General features: G+C 40.3%; 1 protein-coding gene across 1 annotated transcript in view; it reads left to right on the top strand.

Moving 5' to 3' along the window:
* Positions 1-25,583, top strand: part of top2a (DNA topoisomerase II alpha) — a 52,478-nt gene that overhangs the window by 20,954 nt on the left and 5,941 nt on the right. The window contains exons 13-30 of the mRNA XM_080213326.1: positions 1,626-1,751; positions 2,158-2,268; positions 2,437-2,542; positions 3,212-3,321; positions 3,406-3,498; positions 3,755-3,869; positions 5,523-5,644; positions 8,474-8,622; positions 9,952-10,183; positions 12,940-13,074; positions 13,442-13,642; positions 15,941-16,136; positions 16,409-16,500; positions 18,509-18,652; positions 19,392-19,475; positions 20,624-20,821; positions 21,751-21,862; positions 22,988-23,149. Of these exons, the coding sequence (XP_080069452.1) occupies positions 1,626-1,751; positions 2,158-2,268; positions 2,437-2,542; positions 3,212-3,321; positions 3,406-3,498; positions 3,755-3,869; positions 5,523-5,644; positions 8,474-8,622; positions 9,952-10,183; positions 12,940-13,074; positions 13,442-13,642; positions 15,941-16,136; positions 16,409-16,500; positions 18,509-18,652; positions 19,392-19,475; positions 20,624-20,821; positions 21,751-21,862; positions 22,988-23,149 (2,488 nt within the window). The remainder of the gene's footprint in view (positions 1-1,625; positions 1,752-2,157; positions 2,269-2,436; positions 2,543-3,211; positions 3,322-3,405; positions 3,499-3,754; positions 3,870-5,522; positions 5,645-8,473; positions 8,623-9,951; positions 10,184-12,939; positions 13,075-13,441; positions 13,643-15,940; positions 16,137-16,408; positions 16,501-18,508; positions 18,653-19,391; positions 19,476-20,623; positions 20,822-21,750; positions 21,863-22,987; positions 23,150-25,583) is intronic.

Below are 25,583 nucleotides of genomic sequence, written 5' to 3'. Positions count from 1 at the left end.
ACTTATCACCTAGGAAGACATTAGGCCATCAAAGAATTCAGTTAAGAATTTGATGTTTGAGACACTGAGCAGGAAGCAATATAGGTAAATATGAACGCATGATCATGTGAACAAGTGGGATGGAATTTGCTGGCAAGTGTTTTAGTTGCTAAAGGAAGGTGGGAGGCTAGCAGTAAAGCCTTGGAATAGTCAAATCTGGACACTTTTGGTTTTTAGAAGGAGACGTTGGGGCAAGTGTGGAGATGGGAAGATTTGAGGTGCAAGTAAGTGAGCTTTATGAAGGAGAGAGTATGGACTCGTAGGCCATGTCTAGGATGTTGAGTTTGTGAATAATCCAGTCCAGCCCAAAATGACATCCATAAAAGGCTAGAATCAGTAATGTGGATGTAGTATGTGGCTTCTGCATTCATGTCATCATTCATAGGCAGCATGGTGACACAGTGGTGCTAACCATTGTGGTTCAATTCTAGCCTCAGGTGACTGAAATTCGCACATTCTCCTCATGTCTGCATGGGTTCCCTCCAGATGCTCATTTTCCTCCTGCAGTCCAAAGATGTGCAGGTTAGGTTGATTGGCCATGAAAAAATGCCCATTGGTGTCAGGGGGATTAGAGGGGTAAAAATGTGGGGTTAGGGAAAAAGAGCCTCGGGATTGTTGTTGATACGGGCTGGATGGGCCGAATGGCCTCCTACACTAGGGATTCTATGATTAAGTTCCTGGATTTGGGGCGTTTAATGCACAGTACAAATGCAAGTTGTTGTTTGCTGGTGGATAGTTAATGACAAGTGCATCACCCTGCGTTGCAGGGTACAATCTTGAGCCTACAGTCTGTGGGATTCATGATTGGGGTCTCCATTTTGATTTTTGCCAACCTTCTCGGTGATATAGGTTTTTTTTTAAGTGTTAATAAATTAAAATGATCATTAAAATATGCCATGAAGCAGAGCTAATAAACAAAATTGTTTTTTGCTTGTGAAGTAGCACTAAAAGGGCAGACTAGTGCCCAAGCCCTGGTCACCAAGAAAGCAATTGGCTTTAACTAATCCTACGTTTTCCACAGGTTAAACACACAGCTGGTCTTGGCAGAATTCATATGAAAATCAGGTTCAGAAGTGGGTTGCATTTCAGCCTGGGTTTTTCATCCTCTCCCAGCCTGATTTGTGAACAGGGTTTTTGAGAAGGATGGAGTGCTCCAATAAATATATTGTAGTATAATATATTCCTACATCATTTGAGTTGTCCCAGAGAGCTTTTCAGAAAATATATTCACTAAGGTAATTCTGGTGTTTGCTGTGACCTGTACTGCCCTCATTATAAATGTAAGATAATATGCTTTTGTACACAAACATCTTTTTATAATCAGAGGAAATGCAGTGCTACATTCACCTCCACCCTGTTTGTTCTGTCGATGTGTCCCCAGCTGACAGGCCACTAGTAACTCTGCCTTGATTAACCACCTTTGGCCAGAAATGAAAGAGAAGCGTAGCCCAATCTGAGTTGATACTTCAGCAATTGAACCCTATTATCCATGCCATTCATTGAAGATTATAATGCACAATACGATGAGTTGCTACTTTAGTAGGCAATCAGAAACATTTAGTTTACATATCAATGGTTTTTTGCAGATTATGGAAAATGCTGAGATCAACAACGTGATAAAAATCATTGGTCTACAATATAAGAAGGATTATAACGATCAAGAGTCTCTGAAGACACTCCGTTACGGAAAACTGATGATTATGACAGATCAGGTTTGTTCAATTGACTTGTAGCATTGAAAAATAGCTTATCTTTTCTAATTGTGTGAAGTTCAGGAAGTGAATATCTGGGTTGTTGTACATTAATTTGCAGTGACACTGTGCCACCCTTCCCAATCCCACTCCCCCACAAAATGTTGTGAACTATTCAAATTGCATTCTAGGTGAAAGTCATTAGGTAAACGGCATAAATTGCTGAGAAAAGTTAAGTGCCTGCATGGTGGCAATTGTGAAAATAAATGAAATATGATATATTAATTCTGTGGTTAATACAAAGAGAAATGTATTTGAGATCTTGTTATAAATTTCTTATCCCCCAATGCATTTTATTGTGCAGACTTGTGGAGTATGTTCCGCATTCTAATGTAAATCTTAATTCGACTGAATTATTATTCTGCAGGATCAAGATGGTTCACATATCAAGGGCTTGTTGATCAATTTCATCCATCACAACTGGCCTTCATTGCTCAGACATAACTTTATTGAGGAGTTTATTACTCCCATTGTAAAGGTATGTTCGTATATTTTTGAATAATATTAAATAGAATAGTCTAGAGCAGTCCATGTAAAATATGCACAATCAAGCTTAATTTTACATCACAATTACTTCAGTGTTCCATGAACTAATGCAGCAGTGACAGGCAATACGCTATACAAATTTAGATTTTGGTTTTCCCAGGTGTCAAAAAACAAACAGGAGCTAGCATTTTACAGTATCCCTGAATTTGACGAATGGAAAAGTACCGTAGACAACAGCAAAACTTGGAGAATAAAGTACTACAAAGGTTTGTCTAAAAATCTTTTGTTAATGTACTCAACTCTGTAAGAACATACTTTGTTATAAAGTTTACTCTGATAGTTAAAAAAAATATTTTTAGCAACATTTCATTTTTACCTGTAATTGCATCAGAATAGAATCGACTCTTTCTTGTCTGCATGGGTTTCCTCTGGATGCTCCAGTTTCCTTGCAGTCCAAAGATGTGTGGGTTAGGTTGATTGACCATCGTAAATTGTCCCTTTGTGTTGTGGGGGGTGTGGGGTAGCAAGGTAAATGTGGAGTTATGGGGATAGAGCCTGGGTAGGATTGTTGTCAGTGAGGTTCAAAGGGCCAAGTGGTCTCCTTCTGCACTGTAAGGATTCTGTGATCAATTTCTGATTCTGTGATTGGAATTGTCTAGACCCTGCTGTGGAATTCCTCTGCAGTGGAGCCAGTGAGCCATTGAAATCCCGATCACATTGTAGATCTCGCTGGCGTGAAAGGCTGGAATATTTCAGCCCATGAAAATAAAATTTATCTTCCCCCTCCTTGCCTGTGGCTCATCATTTTTGATTGACAGGTGAACTGTTAGTGGTTTCACTCTTAACCATTCAGAAGTGTCTCATGACTTTCCTTGTGATATGCTGTGTATCCGTGTAATTGGCTTACATCTAAATACTGAACTTAAATCATCTAGGTTTGGGTACGAGCACTGCTAAGGAGGCAAAGGAATATTTTGCTGAAATGCAGAGGCATCGTATCCCCTTTAAATATGGTGGACCAGAAGATGATGCTGCTATAACTCTGGTGAGAACTGAATGCAACAATGTGTCATCAAAAAGAGTTTTGTTACCTTAAATGCCTCAATTACTAATCCTTTTAATTTTTCAGGCATTTAGCCGGAAAAAAATCGACGAACGCAAAGAGTGGCTGACTAACTTCATGGCTGACAGGAGACAGCGGAAATTAGATGGATTACCAGATGTATTGTATCAAAACTTGTTTGCTGGAAATCACAACAAATTTTATTGAATCATTATCCTGAATGTGCCACATGGAAGATGAATAAAATAATTTGTGTATAGACAAAACTACAAACTATTATATCTTTGGCTGTTATGAAGAACAAACCTCCAATTGGCATAGTCAGATTGTGTGTTAAGGAGCAGGACCTAGCCTGTTCTGCTGTAGAATATTGCTAGAAATACCTCCATAAAATGATTTTGACTTTTTTTTACAGCAATACTTGTATGGGAAAGAAACAAAATATTTGACTTACAATGACTTCATCAATAAGGAACTGGTGCTTTTCTCAAACTCTGACAATGAGCGGTCAATTCCTTCACTTGTGGATGGTGAGTCTTTAACTGTGATAAATACATAGGTTTATTTGTTAGTCTATAGCATAACCGTAGTTTTCTAACTAGATGTTTTAGACATTTACAATCAAGGTGTAATTAATTAATTATTCCTTTTCTTCATTACTTGTGAATGTGCCTGGTCTGCATGGTAAGTTGTAGGCAGCAAAGGGGCTAAAGGTTGGCTGCTTCATGTAAGTTTTTTGTGTATTGTGTTATTTAATTGAGTATGTAGATTTGTTGCAAATCAATTGATGAGCAGTAGAAAATTGAATGCTGCAGCAGAAAGGAGGCCATTCAGTCCATTATGTCTAGGCCAACATTTTGAAAGAACACAAGACCAAGAGTAGTCTTTCCAGCCCACTCCACCATTCAGTGAGATCATGGCCTACTTCAACATCTTTTGTCCATATCCCTTGATGTTCTAGCAATGTCGGTCTTGAACATACTCAACGACAAAGCCTCGCGGCTGTCTGGGGCAGAGAATTCCAAAAGTGCACCATCTTCTGAGAGAAGAATTATCCTACTAACCCTTTCCACAGCTCTTTCCCTGTAGCTTTGCTTTGTAAATTTTTCTTTTGCGTTATATAGACAATTTACTTTTGAAAGTTAGTATTGAGTTTGCTTCTCTCCATCTTTTCGGGCAGTGCATTTTAGATTCTTTAACATGATTTGATTAAAAATTCTCATTTCTCAGTTCTTCATCCAATTATCTTGAATCAATGTCCTAATTTTTGAACACCTCCCCCCCCCCCCCCCCAAAACTTCCTTAGCTAGTGTCCCTATATTTCCATGAAAATTCTTAATTTTGGGCACCTTTACCAAATTTCTGCCAAATAATTACAGCTGTTCTCGTCTTTCCACTGAAGTTAATCAACTATGACACCATTCTAATAAATGTCTTCTAGTGCTATGATGTAAATGGCTGAGAAACCCATCCCAGTTTTCAGCAAGTAGAATTGGGCAGAAAACGGCTTTTATGTTGGAGGATGTCCTCGCTCAGTTGTCCCCACCAATGATGTAATCGAGTTCCTATCATGCATGACGGGTACCTCATTGGGCACAACGGGCACACTGCTGGCAAGGGGTGATAAAAGATATCACAATCTAGATGACATGATTTGCGATTTTCGGCTTTTGCCAGAGCTTGAGCCCCAGCAGGTGATCTGATGAATGGAGAGTGCAGATTCAAGATTCTGCCCATCAATTTCACATTTGATAGAAATAATGCAACAATTTCTAAATTTTCTGGTGTTCTGGAAAGTGGATCAATTGTTTACTTCAGTTCTTCTCTAAAATGAATTATACAAAAATAGGTTAATGGGAACAGGGAATTTTACAAGTTGTGCCAACATATGTGCATTGTGCATATGAATGTAAATGAAAAGGTAGTCAATTGGACTAACATCTGTGTCCAGCTAACAAAGTTCAGATTCCCTGATATAACATTTCTTGGTAGGTGTGTTTAAATCTATCATATGGTATTCTACTGATTTATGCACATAGGAAATATGCCTCTAGTTTGTGCTGGATTTGTTGATTTCAACCAGGATAGCAGTAGACATCAAAGTTAAAATTTTACTTTGAGAATGCATTGTTGTTTGGAATATTTGACTTAACATTTCTTTTACTCAACGTTTATTAATCAAGGACTGAAACCTGGTCAGCGCAAGGTTTTATTCACCTGTTTTAAGCGAAATGACAAACGTGAAGTCAAAGTTGCACAGTTGGCTGGTTCTGTTGCTGAGATATCAGCCTATCATCATGGTGAGGTAAGGTTTTATTGGTTAACTGCTCTTAATTTTTAATTCCTATTTGGGGAAGGCTTGTGGTTGTAAATGTGGGTTTTCAATGCCATACATGTGTGGGTTGTGGGCATTTAAATACATTTTTGGCCAACAGGCTAACTTGCCCACCCTACATCAGGTGCATTTTGATTATCCTTCTCCAAAGTCTACAAGAGAATAATATTTTAATTTTTTCTGTAATTTATAGTCAGTGGTAGTTCTGCCTCATGAAGCTGAAAAGACTTCTTTATTCTGCTTTTAGCAAATGTTTTTCACAATGAATCCAGGTGTTTAGGGGCATTGCTATGTTAAGTCTTTCACTGAGGAAATCCAGAATCTGTCAGTATTGAGATCGGGGATTAATACTTTCATAGCCAAAAGCACAAGAGAAAAGACCTTGAACCATTAGTTTCCGCTGCACTTCTACTGAGAAGCCTTTCCATCTGTGCTATCCTCAAGTATTACGACCTTGCTATTGATAATTCAGCAGTGCACCATTATTGGACTAGCAGCTTGGATATCTTAAATGCAGATGCCAATTGCAAGTTATGAAACTAAATTACAGTCAGACATTATACAGTCATACACAGCACAGTTCTTAGCATTGCTGCCTCAGCACCAGGGACCCAGGTTCAATTCTAACCTTATCTAGGTGGAATGCGTGTTTCAATGCTCCAGTTTCCTCCCACAGTCCAAGGATGTGTTGTTGGGTTGGCCATGCTGAATTGCCCGTTGATGTCCCAAGATGTGTAGGTTAGGGGGATTAGTAGGGTAAATGCATAGGGTTATGGGGCAAGGGCAGGGTTATGTCTGTCAGAGTCAGTGCAGACTCTGTGAGCCAAATGGACTCCTGCACTGTAGGGATTCTGTGGTTCTACTAGGCTCCCCTAATATCAGTGTGCAGGTAGCTTTGGTAGAACTGTACCAGTTCAAGAAGAAAGCGCATCACTTTTTCATGGCAATTATGAGTAATAAAAATGACCATGGCAGCTGCTTTCTGTACATAAATAAAGAGCTTACTGAACAACAGTTATTAATAATAATTTCCATAAGCATGAATTACTCCTACTTTGCAAATGAGGTAAATTGCCTTAGCTTATTAGTAAACTGTTTTCTCTTATTTGGTGAAGAGACCACAATCACTGGGGGGATATCTGAGGAGTTCATCAAAGTACATTTCTCAATGTCAAATTTAGCCAAAATCAAACTTCTGAGATCAAACCTCTACTTTTAATATCTTGGGGCAAAAAACCAAATAGCCTGAAATCCTCAAAATGGATTACTTAAGTAATTTTGATGCAAAGGTGCATGCTAGGAATTATAACGTCTCCCTGCTCAATGTCCAGGCGTGGTTAAGGATGATGGACAGCTGGTATGAAATTAATTTTTAAAAATCCAGTTGCACATCAGATTGGCTAATGGCCTTGAAGCAAAACCTAAATGGGATATTGAGATTATAAGACCATTCAGTGGATAAATTTGATTGTAGGGGCAATTCTCCAGGGCTGCTAGCCTGAGCTGAGATTATTGGTAGCCCGTGGAATCGGGTGTGAGGGCCAAATCAGGATGCTTGCCAAACTGTTGCAAGTCTCCTGACTTGTTGTGCCTGGTCAGATCAGATTTCCATCCAGGGTGGATGAAAGCCTGATTAGAATTGATTTAATTACAATTGAATACAAATAACAGACTGGATGCATGATTCAAGGCCTCTTAGAATGCGTGACCCCATTTGCTCAACTGCTGTTGCCAGGCTGTGGAGGAGTCCTTCACGAGACTTGCAAGTGGATATGCTAATGAGTGCGCTTTGACAGAGTGGATATGAAAGAACCTGTTTTGAAAAGGAGTCACCAGAGGGGCATAGACTAAAAGCGATAGGCTGAAGCAGTGGAGGGGAAATTATTTTAACCCGAGTGGGGGTGTGGGCGCAGTATAGGCAGAAAGCTTCCAGGATATGCCGCACGTGGTCATCCATTAAGAATACCATGATCTACAGGGTTACTGCCAAGTGCTGAAAATGAATCTATTTCAGCTGGCAGACACCTGGTGGGTTAAATTGCCACCCTCAAAAGGACCATCTATACTAGTTAAATAGGACATCAGAAATAATTTTGCCATTAACATTTGAGATGAGCATGTAGAATCTTGTCCATTCGAGCATGGCTCATTTGGTATTTTATTGCTTCTTAGAAGTTTCACTGACTTTTGTTGTGGCTAACTTGGATTTGAAATTGACCTTAAGAGTTATGACAATTCCGTGCTTAACAATCATCCAGATCCTATATGTGAAAACTGTTGATTAAAGTACAACACTCTACATGATTTTGTGTTCTCCTCATGAATGTTCTCCATCTTGAGAACGGTTAATAAAACCTCAATGTAACTCACTGGCATTCTGGGACATGATGAGGTACTATGCAAGAATGCAAGTTTTTTTTAATGACGGTTTTCTCAATTTTCACTGTTGGCCAAAGGAACTGGAAAATTCCATCGTAATTGTCACATTTTAGTCAAAGTGTGAAATTGGAAGTGTAGGTCCATCACCAGTCATCAAAATATATGTACTACATCTATAACTGTCTGAATTGATTTTTTTGGAAGAGAGGCAAAATCTTTGTGCCCTAACATATAGGATTTACTAAAACATCAGAAATAATTGTCACCTGATAAAATGCAAGCATATGATATAAATAGAACACTTGATGGCTACATAAAGAATTCCTGATCTTACTTAGGAAATGAATGCTCATAAAATCATTTGTTGCATTGTAGTTCAGATGTATTTTTATTACCTGCTGCTTTAATTGATGCTTTCAGAGTTCCCTTATGATGACAATTGTTGGATTAGCTCAGAACTTTGTGGGCAGCAATAATATCAATCTTCTGCAGCCAATTGGTCAGTTTGGTACAAGGCTAAATGGAGGCAAAGATGCTGCAAGTCCACGATATATTTTCACTATGCTCAGGTGGGTACCATTACAATGTTTAAGTCACAGTTGGTAGCAGCTAAAATTTATTTTGCAAGAATTTATTAACTGACCCAGTTTGTATACTTTGAAGGATACCTTTAAACGAAGACTTGAAAAATTTAGTGATATACCCTTATTTTGTGAACCACTAAAATGATATTCCTACATTTCATTGTTCTTCTGCTTTCCAATGCTAACCTGTGCTGTAAACTTAATGTAAGAATGTTGATTGTTGAATGCTTTTCTTTTTACGAAGCAAGTTCTCTTTTCCTTATCTTCTGAAAGGCTTTTTGTTTTTGAGTTGTCTGAGCTGCAAATTTTTTAAGTACCTTTTTTTTGTTCCAGTTGTTACTCATTGAAAGTGAGAAATTGGCTTCTGAAAGTTAAATCATGTAACTGAGTTTTAGTTTGGGCTAAAGCAATTTATTTTTCTAACAAAGAGTATATCATGTTGAAAGATTTTATTTGGAAATGTTTGACCTGGTCTATCGTTACTGTGGCGATCCCTGATTGCAGATTGCACAGGTTTTCACTTGCAGCCTCTCCTTCAGATCCCCATCCCTTAGTACCGTCCAGTGCCGGGCACTGCCCCCTCCCTCTGCCTGTAACCGGCAGGGGGGGCCCCTCAATGACCTCCAGTCCCACCAGCAAGGCTATCACATGCATGATCCTCAATGGTGACATCGTCCACCTGTGAGCCATTAAGGCAAGTGAGCCCACATGATTCCACCCTGGCTCACTAATAATATTCAAATTAGGATTCAAATATTTAAATCAGCCTCATCCCAGATGTGAGGCTGATCACACTGACAATCCAGTGCAAGTATCATCATGAGCAGCGGGAAGCCAGGCACAAACTAGGTTTTTGCCTCTCACGATCTTACCACCTCTCCTCACCAATTGATTGGTATGATGAGCAGTAAGATCCTCCTGACGGTTTTTCCTTTCATATGAAGTTCTCTTTTATTTTAAACGTGGTTCTGAGATATAAATTTTACAAAAGTTAACATGCAAAGCCTCAATATTTATGAAGAGTAAATGCCCAGAATTTCTGACATAGCTGCTTCAATATTTTTCAACGTTTTAAGCTAATGCCTAGATTTCTTTCAACCATTTTCTGAGCCTCGTTAGTATTTCACGTTTTATTGTTATGTATAAATAAAGTTATTTTTATCAATTATCTTTCACAATTGCCAGTTACAGGTGCAATTTTCGTGGATTTCAGTAGGTGGGTCACATCTACAGATTTTGATACATAACCTGGGAAAATTGTACTTGAACTAGTTTCCATGAATTGCACAAGTAATCTCAATTTGTTTTCTTCAGTACTTTGACTCGCCGGCTATTCCCCATAATGGACGATGCTATCCTGAAATACCTGGATGATGACAATCAGCGTGTGGAGCCAGAGTGGTATATCCCTATTATTCCTATGGTGCTAGTGAATGGCGCAGATGGTATTGGCACAGGGTGGGCATGCAGAATCCCCAATTATGATGCAAGAGAAATTGTTGATAACATCAGGCGTATGCTGGATGGAGATGATCCAATGCCCATGGTAAGTGAATTGTTTCCATTTCCATTAACTTGAATTCCTTAATGCAGGGATTCACAATACCTTTGGTTAAAGAATACTTTTTCAAATGGGTTAGTAATCATGGATTCCCCTTCAAATTAATTTGAAATACCATATGATACTCAGTATAAAAGACTGGAATCCACCTGTTTTGGTGGAGAGTTCCTTGTTTTCCAAGCTGTGATAGCAAAACTTAACAAAGTTTGCTTTGAAACAAAAACAACTAGCTTTTATTATCACAAAACTGCATGCAGTATATGACCGAATCTTGGAAACAGAGAGCAGTCCGCACAAACTGCTGATTCTATCCCAAGACCGCACCAACTACCAGGGTCAATTCAGTAATTATACCTTTTTCTTATCAGCTTACATGACTTTAGTAATACAAGTCATTATTGTATTACTAATACAATAGTAATTGTATTAGTAATACAATTACTAATTGTATTACTAATTACATGGAACAAAACATATTCTGTGACTCCCTCATCCCCAACCTTGGTTTTGTGACTCCTTCATGTTTTCTGTAATAAACAAATTCTGTGACTTCTTCATCCCCGACCTTATCTAATGTCTCGTATGTTATCTCACGGTATATGGAGTCAGCCTTGTTAAGACAGGCTTTCCTGGTGTTAATCATGTCTCACTCAGGCTGTGAAAAGTCAACCTTATCAAGACAGACTGAGGCCAAGCATTTGGCCTTCTCTGGTTGTAGTCATTTCTTTGTTCAGTCAGTTTTACAGGGGTCTGGTATTTTGAAATGGCTTGTCTGCTATCCTTCTTTCATACTAAATACTTGACCATTTTTCCCATCATGCTGCTGCTTCATTCATACACTATCACACACCACTAACCATGATAATTGTGGATCTACCTGGCAATCTTCTTGTCCTCTGTTCTCCTGCATACACATTCCCCCTGTAACTGAGATAATAGCCATTATTTTACCATTTTTATTCAAAGTGCTGGGCGGATTTGAAACTTGGAGAGTTTCTGATTCGTCTTTTGGGTGTGTTTTCAGGCCCTCCATATGCACTCTGCCTCCAAAATATCAGTAAGCCTGTTGTTTGCTGCAGAAGCCTGTGGGCTGGGCTTAACGCGCCCGAAACCCTGCAGAGGGAGGTAGTGTGTATGTGCAGATCTCTGATGCTGCGCATTAGCAGAGTTCTGACAGACAGAGATGTCAGGCCCCTGTTGATACAGGCTGCCTGAAGCAGCTCCCCTCTCTGCAATCTCGGGGGCCCATGGCCCAAGATATAGCCCCCGTCGCCCAGACCGATCAGGGACCCGCCGCCCTCCCCCTGCTGTTCACTGCAGAGTGGTGGTGGATCTCCCCTTCCCTTTCCTCCGCTCGTCCCTGCAGAATGGCAGCAGGCCCCCTCACCTCGCCTCCCCCCCTGCCCCCTCCCCAATCATTTCAGAATGACGGCAGAACCACCCCCCCTCCACTGACCTCCACCCCCATTAGCTGCTCCCCTGCTGGCACTGCCCAGGTGCTAGGGTGGTATTGTTCAGGCACTACGTGATGGTAAAGTCGCCCCAATCAGTCCAGTCTGTGCTGCACTTGCATCTAACAGACCTAATTTGCATACTGTTGACCAAAACAACATCTGACCAAGGCGCATTGAACAGTCACTTTCACAGCAAGCACTTCATTCCAAATTTATTACTAAATTAAATTTCCAAGCTGGTGGAATTTGAAACCATGAGCTGGATTTACACTCTAAAGGCAGGTAGGAAAATGCTGTGAATGTTTGACACTACTTTATCTTGTGTAAAGAAATATTGAGCAATTGAAATATAGGTCTAAGATCAAGGCTTCCCTTGAGTACAGTTGCTTCAACAGAGTCATGGAGGTCTGGTTGCTCAGCCATGCCTCGTTATGCATTTTGTATTCTCAATTGTTCAGTATTTATTTATAGAAGATAAAGATGTCAAGTGTTTGCATTTTCTCTTGCTGATACTTTAAAGGTATGGTTGATCGACATTTTTATAAAGCTGTAGTAAAAAGAGTTTCTTTAAAAGAAAATTATGGGTGACTTTTGATACATGCCATTGATGCTATAAGGTTCATTGGTCGTGTACAGAGTGAATAATGCATGGATGTGCCATAAGTTGATGAGAAGAGCTCCATGGATAGCATGGAGGGTATGAGAGACCATCGGGGTGAGTTGAGGGGCACAGTTAAAATCGTTTGAACTTCCCTTTCAAAAGGTTTCCTCATCCAGATTATGGTTCATGATGCCTCTTGGTCAGGAGTCGCAACTCCTTGAAAAGCTGGCCTGAAACCAATATAGTTGCGGGGCCATAGTCGAGCCAGCCATTTAGGGTCTTGGCCGGTACTAACCTGCATCGTGTGCTGATGAAAATTGAGGTGCTGAGAATCCCAGAATCAAGTCCCAGCAGCCATTTCTAAATGTTGGCAGAGACTTCCCAATTCTGAAAATTCAGCCCCGTGTCTGGAAAATTAGTTAGGACCTCTGGATTACTGGTCCAGTAACATTACAGCAACGATCCTCTCCCAGTTTGAGAACCTTTCAAGATTATCCTCCTTTGTATTAATACACCATTAAGAAGATAGTTGGAAGGAATCTTGTAATCTGGTTAAATTACTCTTAGTCAATAGTTGATTAAATGGATTTGCTGACTGGCATAATTTGTTCACATGGTATTCGTTATTACAGAATTTATGAATGTGAATTATTCTGATGTGTGTGTGTTTGACTTTTTCTCAATAGCTTCCTAATTACAAGAACTTCAAAGGTACGATTTTTGAATTGGGTGCCAATCAGTACATGATTAATGGTGAAATCTCAGTGTTGAATACCACCACTGTGGAAATTTCTGAACTCCCAGTCAAGGCATGGACTCAGGTAAATGGAGCTTTCATATTTGACTAATCTGCATCTGTTGTATCAAAGTAGCACAGTTAAAATTTTAGACAGGCATTTACTGCTTATACCCACCTCATAAGCTTTTTGTAGTTGCTTTTTAATTGCATCCATTTTATGAGTTTTATAACGGTGTTTGGCTTGCTATCAACTAGAAAATGATTAAGTTGTACTTCCACACCTGACCACAGCCACTAATTTTGTGGCTATTGGACTATGTTGGCATTGATTTGAGATACTATATTTGAGTGATGTGTATACTTCAACATCCAGGATTGATAAAGTATTTATACATTTTTCTCATCAAGCTAACTTAATGGACCATTTCTCTTTGATGTATCTTATGCAGACTTACAAGGAGCAGATACTAGAACCAATGTTGAATGGAACAGAGAAAGCTCCGTCATTGATCACTGATTACAAGGAGTACCACACTGATACCACTGTACGTTTCATAATAACAATGACTGAGCAAAAACTGGCTGAGGCAGAAGCAGCAGGGCTGCACAAAGTCTTCAAACTAAATGTCCCTCTTACGTGCAATTCAATGGTAAATAATATACAATTATTCAATATTCTATGTATATTGAAGTTTTGTTTGGATATCAATGCTGACAGCATATATTATGCTTACACACAATGTTCCCTCTAAGCCATGTAGCAACTCAAGAGTCATAGAGGTTGTGCATAAGTAATCCCCTTTAAGTTACTGCATGAGTGACTGCACACTTAAAACAAATTATCCATGCAATGCAAAACAAAATAAAGGCTGCTTCTACCATTGGAAAAGCTTCAGAAGCTCCAGAACCTACCTGCTCTTTCACTAAATCTACATCAACACTATTTAGATAGCTCCAGACCATTCCAAGCAATCCTAATATTTCATTGGAAACTATTAAGTTTGAATAAATTACACACCATTTTCTGCTAACTTTGTTCCCCCGATTGTCTTTGAGAGCCTACCAAGTTTTTTTCTCCCCTCGTGATCATTTTTCACCACTACATCTCACTTTCAGAGTTTGAAAACCTACTCGATCACGAATACATTGAAGGAACTTTTTGTCCTGAATTTTCATTGGCAAAACCACAAGTAATCCTTTAGTCTCCCAATGCTGGCCATTGCGTTAGTTGTTACGCGTGTGCATTGATATGGAACAGCCATTGATATTGATAAGACTAATTGTTTGGGGCTGAATGTTGGTTCTAAACTACAGAAGTAGAAACCTTATATTCTAGTTTTATTAGGTAATAAAATTAAGTTACCCCAATCTCCTTATGATCATAGGTTTAGTTTTGATCTGGGAAAAGAGCGTGCAAAGCTAAAAATCTAAACCGTGCCTGTGCAAAATGTTTCCAATTTTCCTGGCCCCTTCCGGATGGCTCAGCCCAAAAAGAATGCGATGAATATTTGCATGAGATTGAATGGATTTCAGTATCATTACTGAGTTTGGCACTTATGCTTCCCACCTCTCCAACAAGATGTCACATAGGTGCGAATCACGACTGGTCTACGCAAGAAAATGAGAGAGAATCACTTCCACTTTTTAGGCGTGTTCACTGATGTAATCATACAGTGCTTAGGGAGGGAAGAAAAGCTGAGTTAATTCTCACCACCAGTGAGGCCAGGCCTATTCTTGCTGGGAAGCTGGCTGTTGAGTTCTAAGGATGCCATTGTGCAGGCGCCCTGATCTCCCAGTGCAGTGTATTCCCAGGGGTATGTGTCGTTCTGGACACCTGGACTCTGCGGCTCCCCCCCCCCCAACTCCCATTGAGGCCCTGCCACCTTGGAGGTGTCAGGTTGGTGATGCCCAGCTCTGCTCTGACCACCCGGGGGCTTTAATGGCCCCCGTTCCCACTAGCGAGTGCAAAAATATGCCAAATTCTCCACCCCTAACCTCATTAGTTATACACCCTGGTTTTTCACAACAAATTCAGTGGCGGGTCAGACCTGGATAGTACGTAAGCTACTGTCATGTCCGGGTGCCATATTGAAAAAGTGTCCAACATCACTGCCCACAATTGAAGAAAGAAAGTGGACTGCCTGAAAATGTAGGTAGATTTCCAGGAGCACTCTGAAATTGGAAGGTGGATCCTCATGAACATTCTGAGGCTGCAGAGCAGCATGGTGGCACAGTGGTTAGCACCGCTGCCCCACAGTTCAATTCTGGCATCGGGTCACTGTCTGTGTGGAGTTTGCACATTTTTCAACTTGTCTGCTTAGATTTCCTCCGGGTGCTCTGGTTTCCTCTCATAGTCCAAAGATGTGCTGGTTAGGTTGATTGGCCATGCTAAATTGACCCTACTGTCAGGGGATAAGTAGTGTAAGTACATGGGTTATGGGAATACTGCCTGGGTGCGATTGTGGTCAGCGCAGACTTCATGGGCCAAATGGCCGCCTCCTGCACTGTCAGGATTCTATGATTATGAGGAAGATGGATCCCCTCCAGGATACCTAATCTGGAAGGTCCACCTGCAGGTGCACCCCCCAACCCGCTGCTGTAGTGTTCCAGGGCTCTGGGCTGCCTCCATCTACATCCCATTAATGGGATGCAGATGATAATTACGCCAGCCTCTTAAGTTTTCTGACCCGCAGGCACCAACAGAAGATTTCGCAGTAACTTCATGCCAGCATGAAAGTACTTTCTGGGTCTCCCACCATATTCTCATGCACACCTTTGAATCTACCAGTGGGGACAAGAGGGATTTATGCCCAGTGCATATTTCCCAGTACAAATGGTTAATTGTTATAATGGATCAGCATGTTAGATTTTTAAGTTGGTTTAAACGAAGAGCATGTGATCACTTAAAAGTCATCTTAATTTGGTTTTCTAATTGCTTTTCTTTTTAGGTGTTGTTTGACCACACTGGCTGTCTGAAGAAGTATGAAAATGTACAAGATATCCTAAAAGAGTTCTTTGACTTGCGTCTGAAGTACTATGGTTTAAGAAAGGATTGGCTTGAGGGATTACTGGGAGCAGAATTTAACAAATTAAGCAACCAGGCCCGTTTTATCTTGGAGAAGATTGAAGGCATATTGGTCATCGGTACGTCTTATCACCTAAGGGTTTACGTAGCATGCATTTTGGTCTAGTCTATGCTCCAAATGTGTGTACAGGACAAAATATTTGAAGGCAATATCTGCTTTATTTTCCTTTCATTGGATGTCCCAGTGTATGTGCTGTGTGATTCTAATACCCAGTGAAATTGGATGGCAAAATTCTATTTAACGTTCTGGCCACTTAATGTGTAAGAGTACTTGTTCCTCTTGTGGTCTTTAAGTGTTCATACCAGATGTATAATTTTCTTCCCTCTGTAGAAAACAAACCAAAACGTGAGTTGATCCAGTTACTGCTCGACCGAGGTTATGACTCAGATCCTGTGAGGAGCTGGAAAGAATCTCAGGAAAAGGTAATAGGCCAGGCCAGCAAGATCAGTTGTGACTTGAACTGTGCCGCTGACGCACTTATAATTTCACACTGATTTTTTTTTTAGAATGAATTTATAAATGGATCTATTAAACTGAAATGTATCATGAATAATAAAGAAAACTTGCAATTTTAGAGTGTCTTTACCAATATAGGGCAATTCACAAGTAGCGTTATTGAACTAAATTTGACATTGGGTATTAGGACATGTGACAAAGCTTGGTTAGAAAAATTTGTTTTCAAGCACCATCATAAAGGAGACTGAAAAAATTTGACAGAAGGATCTAGATAGGCTGGGCAAATGGGCCAGGAAATGGCAAATGGAATTTAATGTTGGCAAGTGTGAGGTGGTCCACTTTGGTAGGAAGGACTATTACTTACGTGGCGAAAAACTGCAGCAGGCGACAGTGCAGAGGGACCTCAGGGTCCTTGTGCATGAGTCGCAAAAACCTAGCTTGCAGGTGCAGCAGGTGGTCAGGAAGGCGAATGGGATGCTGGCCTTCATAGCGAGGGGGATTGAATATAAAAGTAGGGAGGTCTTGCTGCAGCTGTATAGGGCATTGGTGAGGCCGCAGCTGGAGTACTGTGTGCAGTTTTGGGCGCCGCACCTGCGCAAGGATATTTTGGCCTTGGAGGGAGTGCAGAGGAGGTTTACTAGGCTGATACCGGAGTTGAGGGGGTTGAGCTATGAGGAGAGGCTGAATAAACTAGGCTTGTACTCGTTAGAGTTTAGAAGAATGAGGGGAGATCTCATTGAGACGTATAAGATGATGAATGGGATGGATAGGATAGAGGTGGAGAGACTCTTCCCGCTCAAAAAAAGACAGTAGGACTAGGGGGCACAGCCTCAAGATAAAGGGGAGGCGGTTTAGAACGGAGTTGAGGAGGAACTTCTTCACTCAAAGGGTGGTGAATCTCTGGAATTCTCTGCCCATTGAAGTGGTGGAGGCTGCCTCGCTAAATATTTTTAAGAAGCGGGTTGATGGGTTTTTGATAAGAGAGGGGATTAAGGGTTATGGGGAGAGGGCGGGAAAGTGGAACTGAGCCACGACAGATCAGCCATGATCTTATTGAATGGCGGGGCAGGCTCGAAGGGCTAGATGGCCTACTCCTGCTCCTATTTCTTATGTTCTTATTCCAGAGCTTTGGAACTTAGGTAGCAGGGGACGTGGGTGCCAATGATCAACATTCAGGATGAAGAATTGCTTATTCCAAACTACTTGGAATCACAAAAGTTGTATGTCCTGCTGGAGCGATGTGTCCTAGTATAGCAGATGATGGCTGGAACTTTCCAGCTGTTCATGCCAGCAGCACACCCCTGCCGCATATTTCCCAGTGGCAGGGAAATCCCATTGATGATGATGGGACTAGAAAATCTGATCAACGATGTGCTGCCTCGCACTGTGGGGAGGCCAGGGAACCCTACCTGGTGTCAAATTCTAGAAATACTATTGCAATGTGGTAGAAACAAGTTGTAATTGTTGGAATTTTTATATAAAAATGCAGAATTTTGTATGTGTTAAAAGGAATCTTTGTAGCACAATGTGAATGTCATATTTGCTTTGAGATATTTCAATAATCATAAACCAATATATAGAAATTCTTGCTACAATAGGTATATACTTTGCCAACCTATTCTGAAGGAATCAATGAAAACGTTTTGGGATTAATAGAACCTTTGCAAAGCAGGCAATGGTGCAATACGTTAACAGCACCAGATCCTAACAATGTTGTATTGCTACGCCAGCATCCTTGCTTGCTGACACGCCTATTATCTTTTTCCATTTGAAATCTTGTAAATTGGTATTCTTTTCTTACAGGAGAGAGTTTCCGGGGTGGGGAAATTGAACATGTGCTAAGCATGGACGTGTGAATTTCCAAATTTATCTACTTTTAAGACAAGTTTAGACCTTGGCTGGATTTTAGTTAAAACTACTCTCATTTGTTCTGTATTTTTTCTTCAGTAAGTGCTTTAAATTACTTCCTAACAGGAGCAAGAATCTGAGCTGGAGGAAACCGAGGGAGAAGAAACGACTACTTCATCTGGGGCAGATTTCAACTATCTTTTGAATATGCCCTTGTGGTACCTGACCAAGGAAAAGAAGGATGAATTGCTTAAGCAAAGAGATGTCAAAGTAGGTAAATGTAGATCAATAAGAGACTGATGTTAAGTGTGGAGATCAATTTTTGTACTTCAGAACAGTATTGCTTCTAATCAGTATCTGTTTCCCATTGGTATCTGTAAAGTTTCAATTACCATGACACCCGTTGCATTTGTTTCTAAATTAATTTGTTGATATTCAATGTTTGTGTGCTGGGACATAGCAATTGTGGCATGAAGAAAGCATGAAATCCTTTGACAAGTAAGAGATATTCTTTGCCCATCCCTGAAGCAGATGTTGGGTCTTTTACATAGGCATAAAAAGGTACCTAATTGCTATTTGTGGACCCCTTCTGTAAGATTAATTTCCCATGAGGTAGTCTGCACCAACACTTGTTCATGCAAGAAAACTAGTAGGAATGTCGCTCGCAACTTATTATTAAACAACTTTTTCAGCATTCTTGACACACATCTACCCAATCACCACAGCATTATCCAACTGTTCCCGATACCCAATAACACTAGCAGCAATGCCAATTTGGAAATCTTTTCAGCAATGGAATCTTGATGTTTTGGTGACTATTTTGAAATAAGGACAGATGCTAAACTGAGTGCCTTAGTTCCTGATGTTTCGACATGAGTTATGGAAGCCACACAGGCTTTTCTACACCCATATCTCTGCTATGGTCCTGATTTGGAAGTGGGGAATCTGCTGCATATGACGATGGGGATTAATTTTATTTCTTGGTCTGTAATTTCAAACTCCATGTTAGGAAAAAGAATTTAAGGATCTGAAGAAGAAAACCCCATCTGATATATGGAAGGAAGATCTGGCAGCCTTCGTTGAGGAGCTTGAGGTACTATAATTATTTCTGCTTGCTTGGAAACACCGTTAAATTATTGTGTCTACTTAGCACGTTATAAATTGAGATTACTTGGCATTTTCTCTCTTATCCTTGCCTTTCTTCCTTGTACAGACTTTTGTCATGGTGTTGAATGTGCTGCAAGTCTTTTAAAAATATTTTCCATTAAGTAATTTGCAAGTTTATGCATTACAAATAAACACATTGCTTCTTAACACACCTATACACTGCAGTGAATGTATTTTTGGTTAAACTAGTTAAGGAAAGAAAATTTGCAAGATGCACCAAGAATCTCTTTCTTTAAATACTATCGTGCGATCCTTAATATTCCTCTAAGGGATCAAGTAATTGGATCTATATTCGCCATCTCTGACACAGCAAGCCAATATACATGCAGTGGGAAAATTGGGTGTTGTCACAGTTAAACTCATTTTAATTGCTCAATTTCATATAATGAATTTGTCTAAAATTTATGGTTTCTTTGCTGAGGTGTTGTTGTTAAAGTTTATCTTGCATCTGCTCCACATATTGCTAATTATTTCAGTGAAGGAACCTGAAACATATTGAGTTTCTAATTTTTTCATAAACATGGTGCCTGTTTTAGATGCTGCCTGGAGATGGGCACTGTTTGATCCCTCTACCATGAAATTGGTCCTTCGCCCCAGATTTTCCAGCCCTTCCCACTGGCAGGATCTTCCAGTCCCTTCAAAGTCAACCCCTTGTGGGTTCCTCAGCAGCATTGGAGGGGGTGGGGGATCTTGGTCATTGTGTCCCACATCCTGCCCAGAAAAGGGTGCAATAAGGATCAGCTTGCTCTTGCTCTTTGTGTTTCTTTGCTGTTTTTGTGTGTGTCATCCACCACCACACACACACCCACCCCTGCCCTGCCCCCGGTTACACAGTTGATAAGTGAAAAGTTACAAAATTACTGAGCTGGGCTAAAATGTTGCCGCAACACAGCTAAAAGGTAACTGAAGAAATAAGTTGTTTTGTTGATATAGTAAATAACACAACGTAATTACATTTTCTTCCATTCATTGCACAATACAAAAGAATTTGGAGGGGATGCAGCTCCTCATCTTCTCACTGGAGAGATCAGTGTCTTTTCTCCTTTCAAAATGATTTATTTTTTCTTTATTCAGCGTGTGGAGATACAGGAGAAAAATGATGAGTTTGCTCACAGTTCTAAGGCTGCTAAAGGTAAAGGTGGTAAGGGTAAAATGAAGAAGCTACAGTTGGAAGAAACCATGCCATCTCCTCAAGGCAGAAGGATTGTCCCCAGAGTTACTACTGCCATGAAGATGGAAGCCACCAAGAAAAATATAAAAAAACGGGGAAAGGTGAGTCAATCTGCTTTTGATGCTTTTTGAACTACAATTAAGGGATTCAAACAAATGTCAGTATAGCCAATGACAATAAAATAGCATTGCTATTGTGATTGGGTCTTAATGCAAATATTAGTATACCATACAAAAAGTTCCTGAACCAAAGAAATGTTACCATTACAATAGAAGGAATACTCCGTCCCGCCCTTCTGGTGGGAGCTTCCGGTTCTGCCAAAGTTGAATCCCACCATGGGTTCTCTGAGAGTTGCACAGATGAGGAACATAAATCATTACTGACTTCAGTGGGACCAGAAGATCTTGCCAGCAGCTGATCATGGCCCACCTCACTGGTGATTATAGTCAATAAAATTGCTGGCTTAAATTTCCAGTGTTGGTATTGCATGCGCTTTTTGCTTTCAATGGCACAGTTCATGTTGAAGAATTTTGGGCTTGGGACAACTTTGGTATTTAATCAACTTTTGATTTTCATTAACCTTCACCACAAAAAAATGTTCCATGAGAACTGAAAGGGAAAGCTGTGTCCTTTTACAATGTGATGTGCTCTAAATGGGGTGCGATTCTTCAACCCATATTGGGTTTTCTGACTAAATGTAATGCTCTTGTACTTGTGAGGGGGGAGAAAGCAGAATAGTGCCTGCCATACAACAAATTAATTTGATCAGCCATCTACTGATATTGTTTTCAGTTAAACTCTTAAACCCACTTCACATCTTATTGTTAACAGAAATGGCTTCAGTGATGTTGGTTTTGTTGGCTTTCTGTGATAAGACTTTGCAGATTCTCAAATGGTGGATTGTTCAAAATTCTATTTGTTCAGATCTATCTTCGAACTTGTGGAACTGCAGTGTAAGGATGCCGCTATTTGTTGTAGCAGTTGTGTGAATTTTTGACTTGAGTTTTTAAAAATATTTGTCATACTACAGGGTGAAACAGATTCCCTTGCTGTTAAGATGGAATTTGGTGATGAAGAGGGAAGTCCCCTTGAACATGAAAGTCTTGCAGAACGACTTTCCAAGAAAGTGAAAACTGAAGGAGGTAGGTTTACAGTGTAATTTAACCAAAAATGGTTGATTTTCTCTCAACAGGAATTGACAAATGGGAACACCAGCATATTGAACTTTTCTACATGCACATGTAGGCTTTCTTCTACTCCATTTGAGCTGAACACCCATGTTGAGGAAAAGGAGCATCTCTCCTGTGTAAATTACTTTTTATTATTGTATTAATGACAGGGACCTTGAGGGTTTCAATAATCTCAGCAACAAGTTTGTGATTGTCCCACTTCCTGGAATGTTCCCACCTCTCTGGCAGGAGGTCATGCTGGTGTCAATCAGTGCTGATCTTCACTCGCGGAGACCAGGCATGGTAGTCACGGGGGGGGGGGGTCCGGGGGCAACTGCCAGTGTACCAGGACACTGCCCAGGTGTGGGGGATCGTGCAGGGGTCAGTCATGAAGAGGAACATGTCAAGGGTCGCAGTGGGGTACGCATCAGGAGGGCCCCAATGCTAGTGACACATGCCCGGGGAGGGGGGAGTCTCACCGTATACTGTGTACATGGAGATCAGAGTGCCTGTGCAGTGGCGCCCTTAGAGCTCAGCAGCCGGCTTCCTGGCAAGAATAGGCTCCGTGTACTCCCCGACTGACAAGGATCGTATCTAAGCTCTTTTTCTTCTTAAGTGTTTTCAACTGCGACTTGGGGCTCTCCCATATTCATCTTGTTTGACGCTTCAATTTTTTTTGAGGGGAAATTCTGTTCAACACATATAATGCAGCAAATAGAATATATTGAATACATCACCAAACATAAATTGACTTGGAAATTACAACATTTAACAGATTGTTTGGGCCAATCAATTGTTGTTGTCACATTAGCAAAGATGTCTTGCCTCCTATAGATTGCCCATTGTGTTGGCTGTACCAGGTTGACCCTTGCTTAATGGCTATTGTGTATGTGAATCTCTCCACTCCACAATATATATTAACCTTAACCCAGCGGGCTAAAATGCTGGGATTTCAGATGAACAAGATCAAATGATGTTTGTTATGATGTATGCCATTCAATAGCTTGCTGCTAACTGATTTTACATAGAAATGTTTTATTTGAATGAGCTTTTTGCACCATTTCTATAGTGTTAATGAAATATTTCTTTTTTTTTAAGGTACAAAGACTAAGCCAACAGCTCAGAAGCAGACTAAACTTCAATTTAAACCCCTTGCGAAGAAAAGGAATCCTTGGTCAGATTCAGATTCTGCATCAGAGTCGGACAGTGATGTGGAAATTGTTGAACTTCCTCCAAGACAAAAAACACAAAGGGCAGCAGGTAATGCTTTAGAATCCACTTTTCTGCTAATATTTTCATAGTTTTTTTAGTTTTAAGTTTTTTTTAAGGATTTGCAAAGATGGTTTGTAAATACTGGTGTTGTAAGTGCATAAGAAGTACATTAACAAAACTATTGAGCAGAATTGAAATCAAGAATTATCTATACATAGTATAAAATAAGTTATGGTTAGCTTTAATGGATCAGGTGGGAAAAGCAAATTCGTACAGACTGAATGGTCCTGGGACTCTAACTACTTGATCCCATCAATGGCAGGGATGCTAGTGAACTTGGAATTGGGCATTCAACAAATTGCTGTTGAGTTATCCTTGCTCCAAAATATATCTATTGGAAAAAGAACAGAATGGCTATGACACTAATATCAGTCAAAGTAAGCCTGCCAAAACACATGTTAATTGAGTTCACATTGAAAAATGACCATTTGACCTAGATTCTGGAAAACAGCTGACATACATGGTACTATATAGCACAGTGAGAGAGGCAGCATTTGACCAAGTGTGACATTAAGGATTCCTAGTGAAACTTAAATCAGTGGGAACCAGGCAAAACTACATTAGCTGGAGTCAGACCTAGCAACAAGGTGGTCTGGTTATTGATTGCCAATCAGCATAGCTACGGGTGTTTGTCAGCACTGCTTTGGGTCCAAGCACTTTCAGCAGGTTTAATGACCTTCCCTTCCTGCTAAGGTCAGGAGTAGATTGCCTTCTGATGCTTATACTGTCCTATTTCATTTGCAAGGAACAGTTCATGCCTACATGCAGAAGATGGACAACATTCAGCTTGAGTTGATAAGTGTCAAGTAACAACATATATCACATAAGTGGGAGGCAGTGATTATCTCCAACAAGAGAGAAATTCGCCATTCTTGATATTGAGCAATATGACCATTGCTGAATCTCTTAACATCAACATTCTGGGTTTACCATCTGACAAGGCAACCCCCTTGTCTAGAGCAAGGTCTACCTTGGCCCTAAATATACGCAAGGGGTGGAATTTTTTTATACTGCCCACCATGGAAATCATGGCAGGCGGGACAGGAATATGCAGAGATCTGTTGACCTCAGGTGGGATTTTCCAATCCTTGAGCACAGCTGGAAATTCCCGACCAAGGACTGTCCCCACAACTCTCTGTGGCAAGGAGCTCCAAAAACTCGCAACCCTCTGAAAGAAGAAATTTCTCTTCATCTCAGTCTTGAATTGCCACCCCTTTATTCTGAGACTGTGCCCTTTGGTCCTAGACTCTCCCGTAAGGGGAAATATCCTCTCAGCATTTATCCTGTAAAGCCCCTTAAGAATCCTATATGTTTCAATGAGATCATTTCTCATTCTTTTAAACTCCAGTGAGTAAAATCCCAACCTATTTAACCTTTTACCATAAGACAGTCTTTCCATACCGGGATCATCCGAGTGAACCTTCTGTGAACTGCCTCCATTGAAACAATCTGTCCTTAAGGGGATCAAAAATGCTCACAGCATTCCAAATGTGGTCTCACCAGCACCTTGTACAGTTGCAGCAAGACATCCCTACTCCTTTACTCCAACCCCCATGAAATAGGTGCCAACATTCCATTAGCCTTCCTGAATACCTGCTGCAATTATGTGTTAGCTTTCTGCATTTTGTGCCCAAGTACTCCAAAATACCTTTGTGTTGCAGCTTTCTGCAGTTTTTCTCCATTTAAATAATACTCTGTTCTTGTGTTTTCACTTCCAAAGTGAACAACTTCACATTTTCCCACATTTTATTTTCCATTTGCTAACTTTTTGCCCACTTACTTAACCTATCAATATCTCTTTGTAAACTATTTATATCCCTCTCTCAACTAGCCTTTCCACTTATTTTTGTGTTGTCTGCAAATTTGGCTTCCTTTCTCCAAGCCATTACTATATACTGCAAACAGTTGCAGTCCCAGCACTGATCTCTGTGGAATCCCACTGGTTACAGGTCACTAAGCTGAAAAAGAACCCCTTTTCCACACTCACATTTTCTGGCCATTTGCCAATTTTTTATTCATTGCCAATACGCCACCTCCATCACCATGGGCTCTTATCTTATGATTTAACATTTTGTGAGGTATGTTGTCAAATGTTTTCTGGAAGTCCAAAATATAACACATCTACTGGTTCCCCTCTATCCATTCTGAGACTGACTCAGAAAACTCTTAAGAAACTAATCAGACACTATTTATTTTCATGAAGCCATGCTGCTCTGCTTATTTAGATAGGTTTTCCAAATGTGCTGCTATTATTACTTAATAATTGATCCCAACAATAGATGTTTTACTAATTGACCTATAGTTACCTGCTTTTGCCTCCTTCCCTTTTTGACTGGGAGTGGCACATTGGCAGTTTTCCAATCCTCCAGTACTTCGCCATGACCTCTGCCACCTAGAAAAACATGGAAACATCGTCACCCAC

This window comes from Carcharhinus amblyrhynchos, chromosome 27 (assembly GCF_965287045.1).
Source record: "Carcharhinus amblyrhynchos chromosome 27, sCarAmb.v2.hapA, whole genome shotgun sequence".
In the NCBI taxonomy this organism is placed as follows: domain Eukaryota; kingdom Metazoa; phylum Chordata; class Chondrichthyes; order Carcharhiniformes; family Carcharhinidae; genus Carcharhinus; species Carcharhinus amblyrhynchos.
Note: the sequence above shows the minus strand (reverse complement) of the source record. Positions and strands in the feature narration are given on the sequence as shown.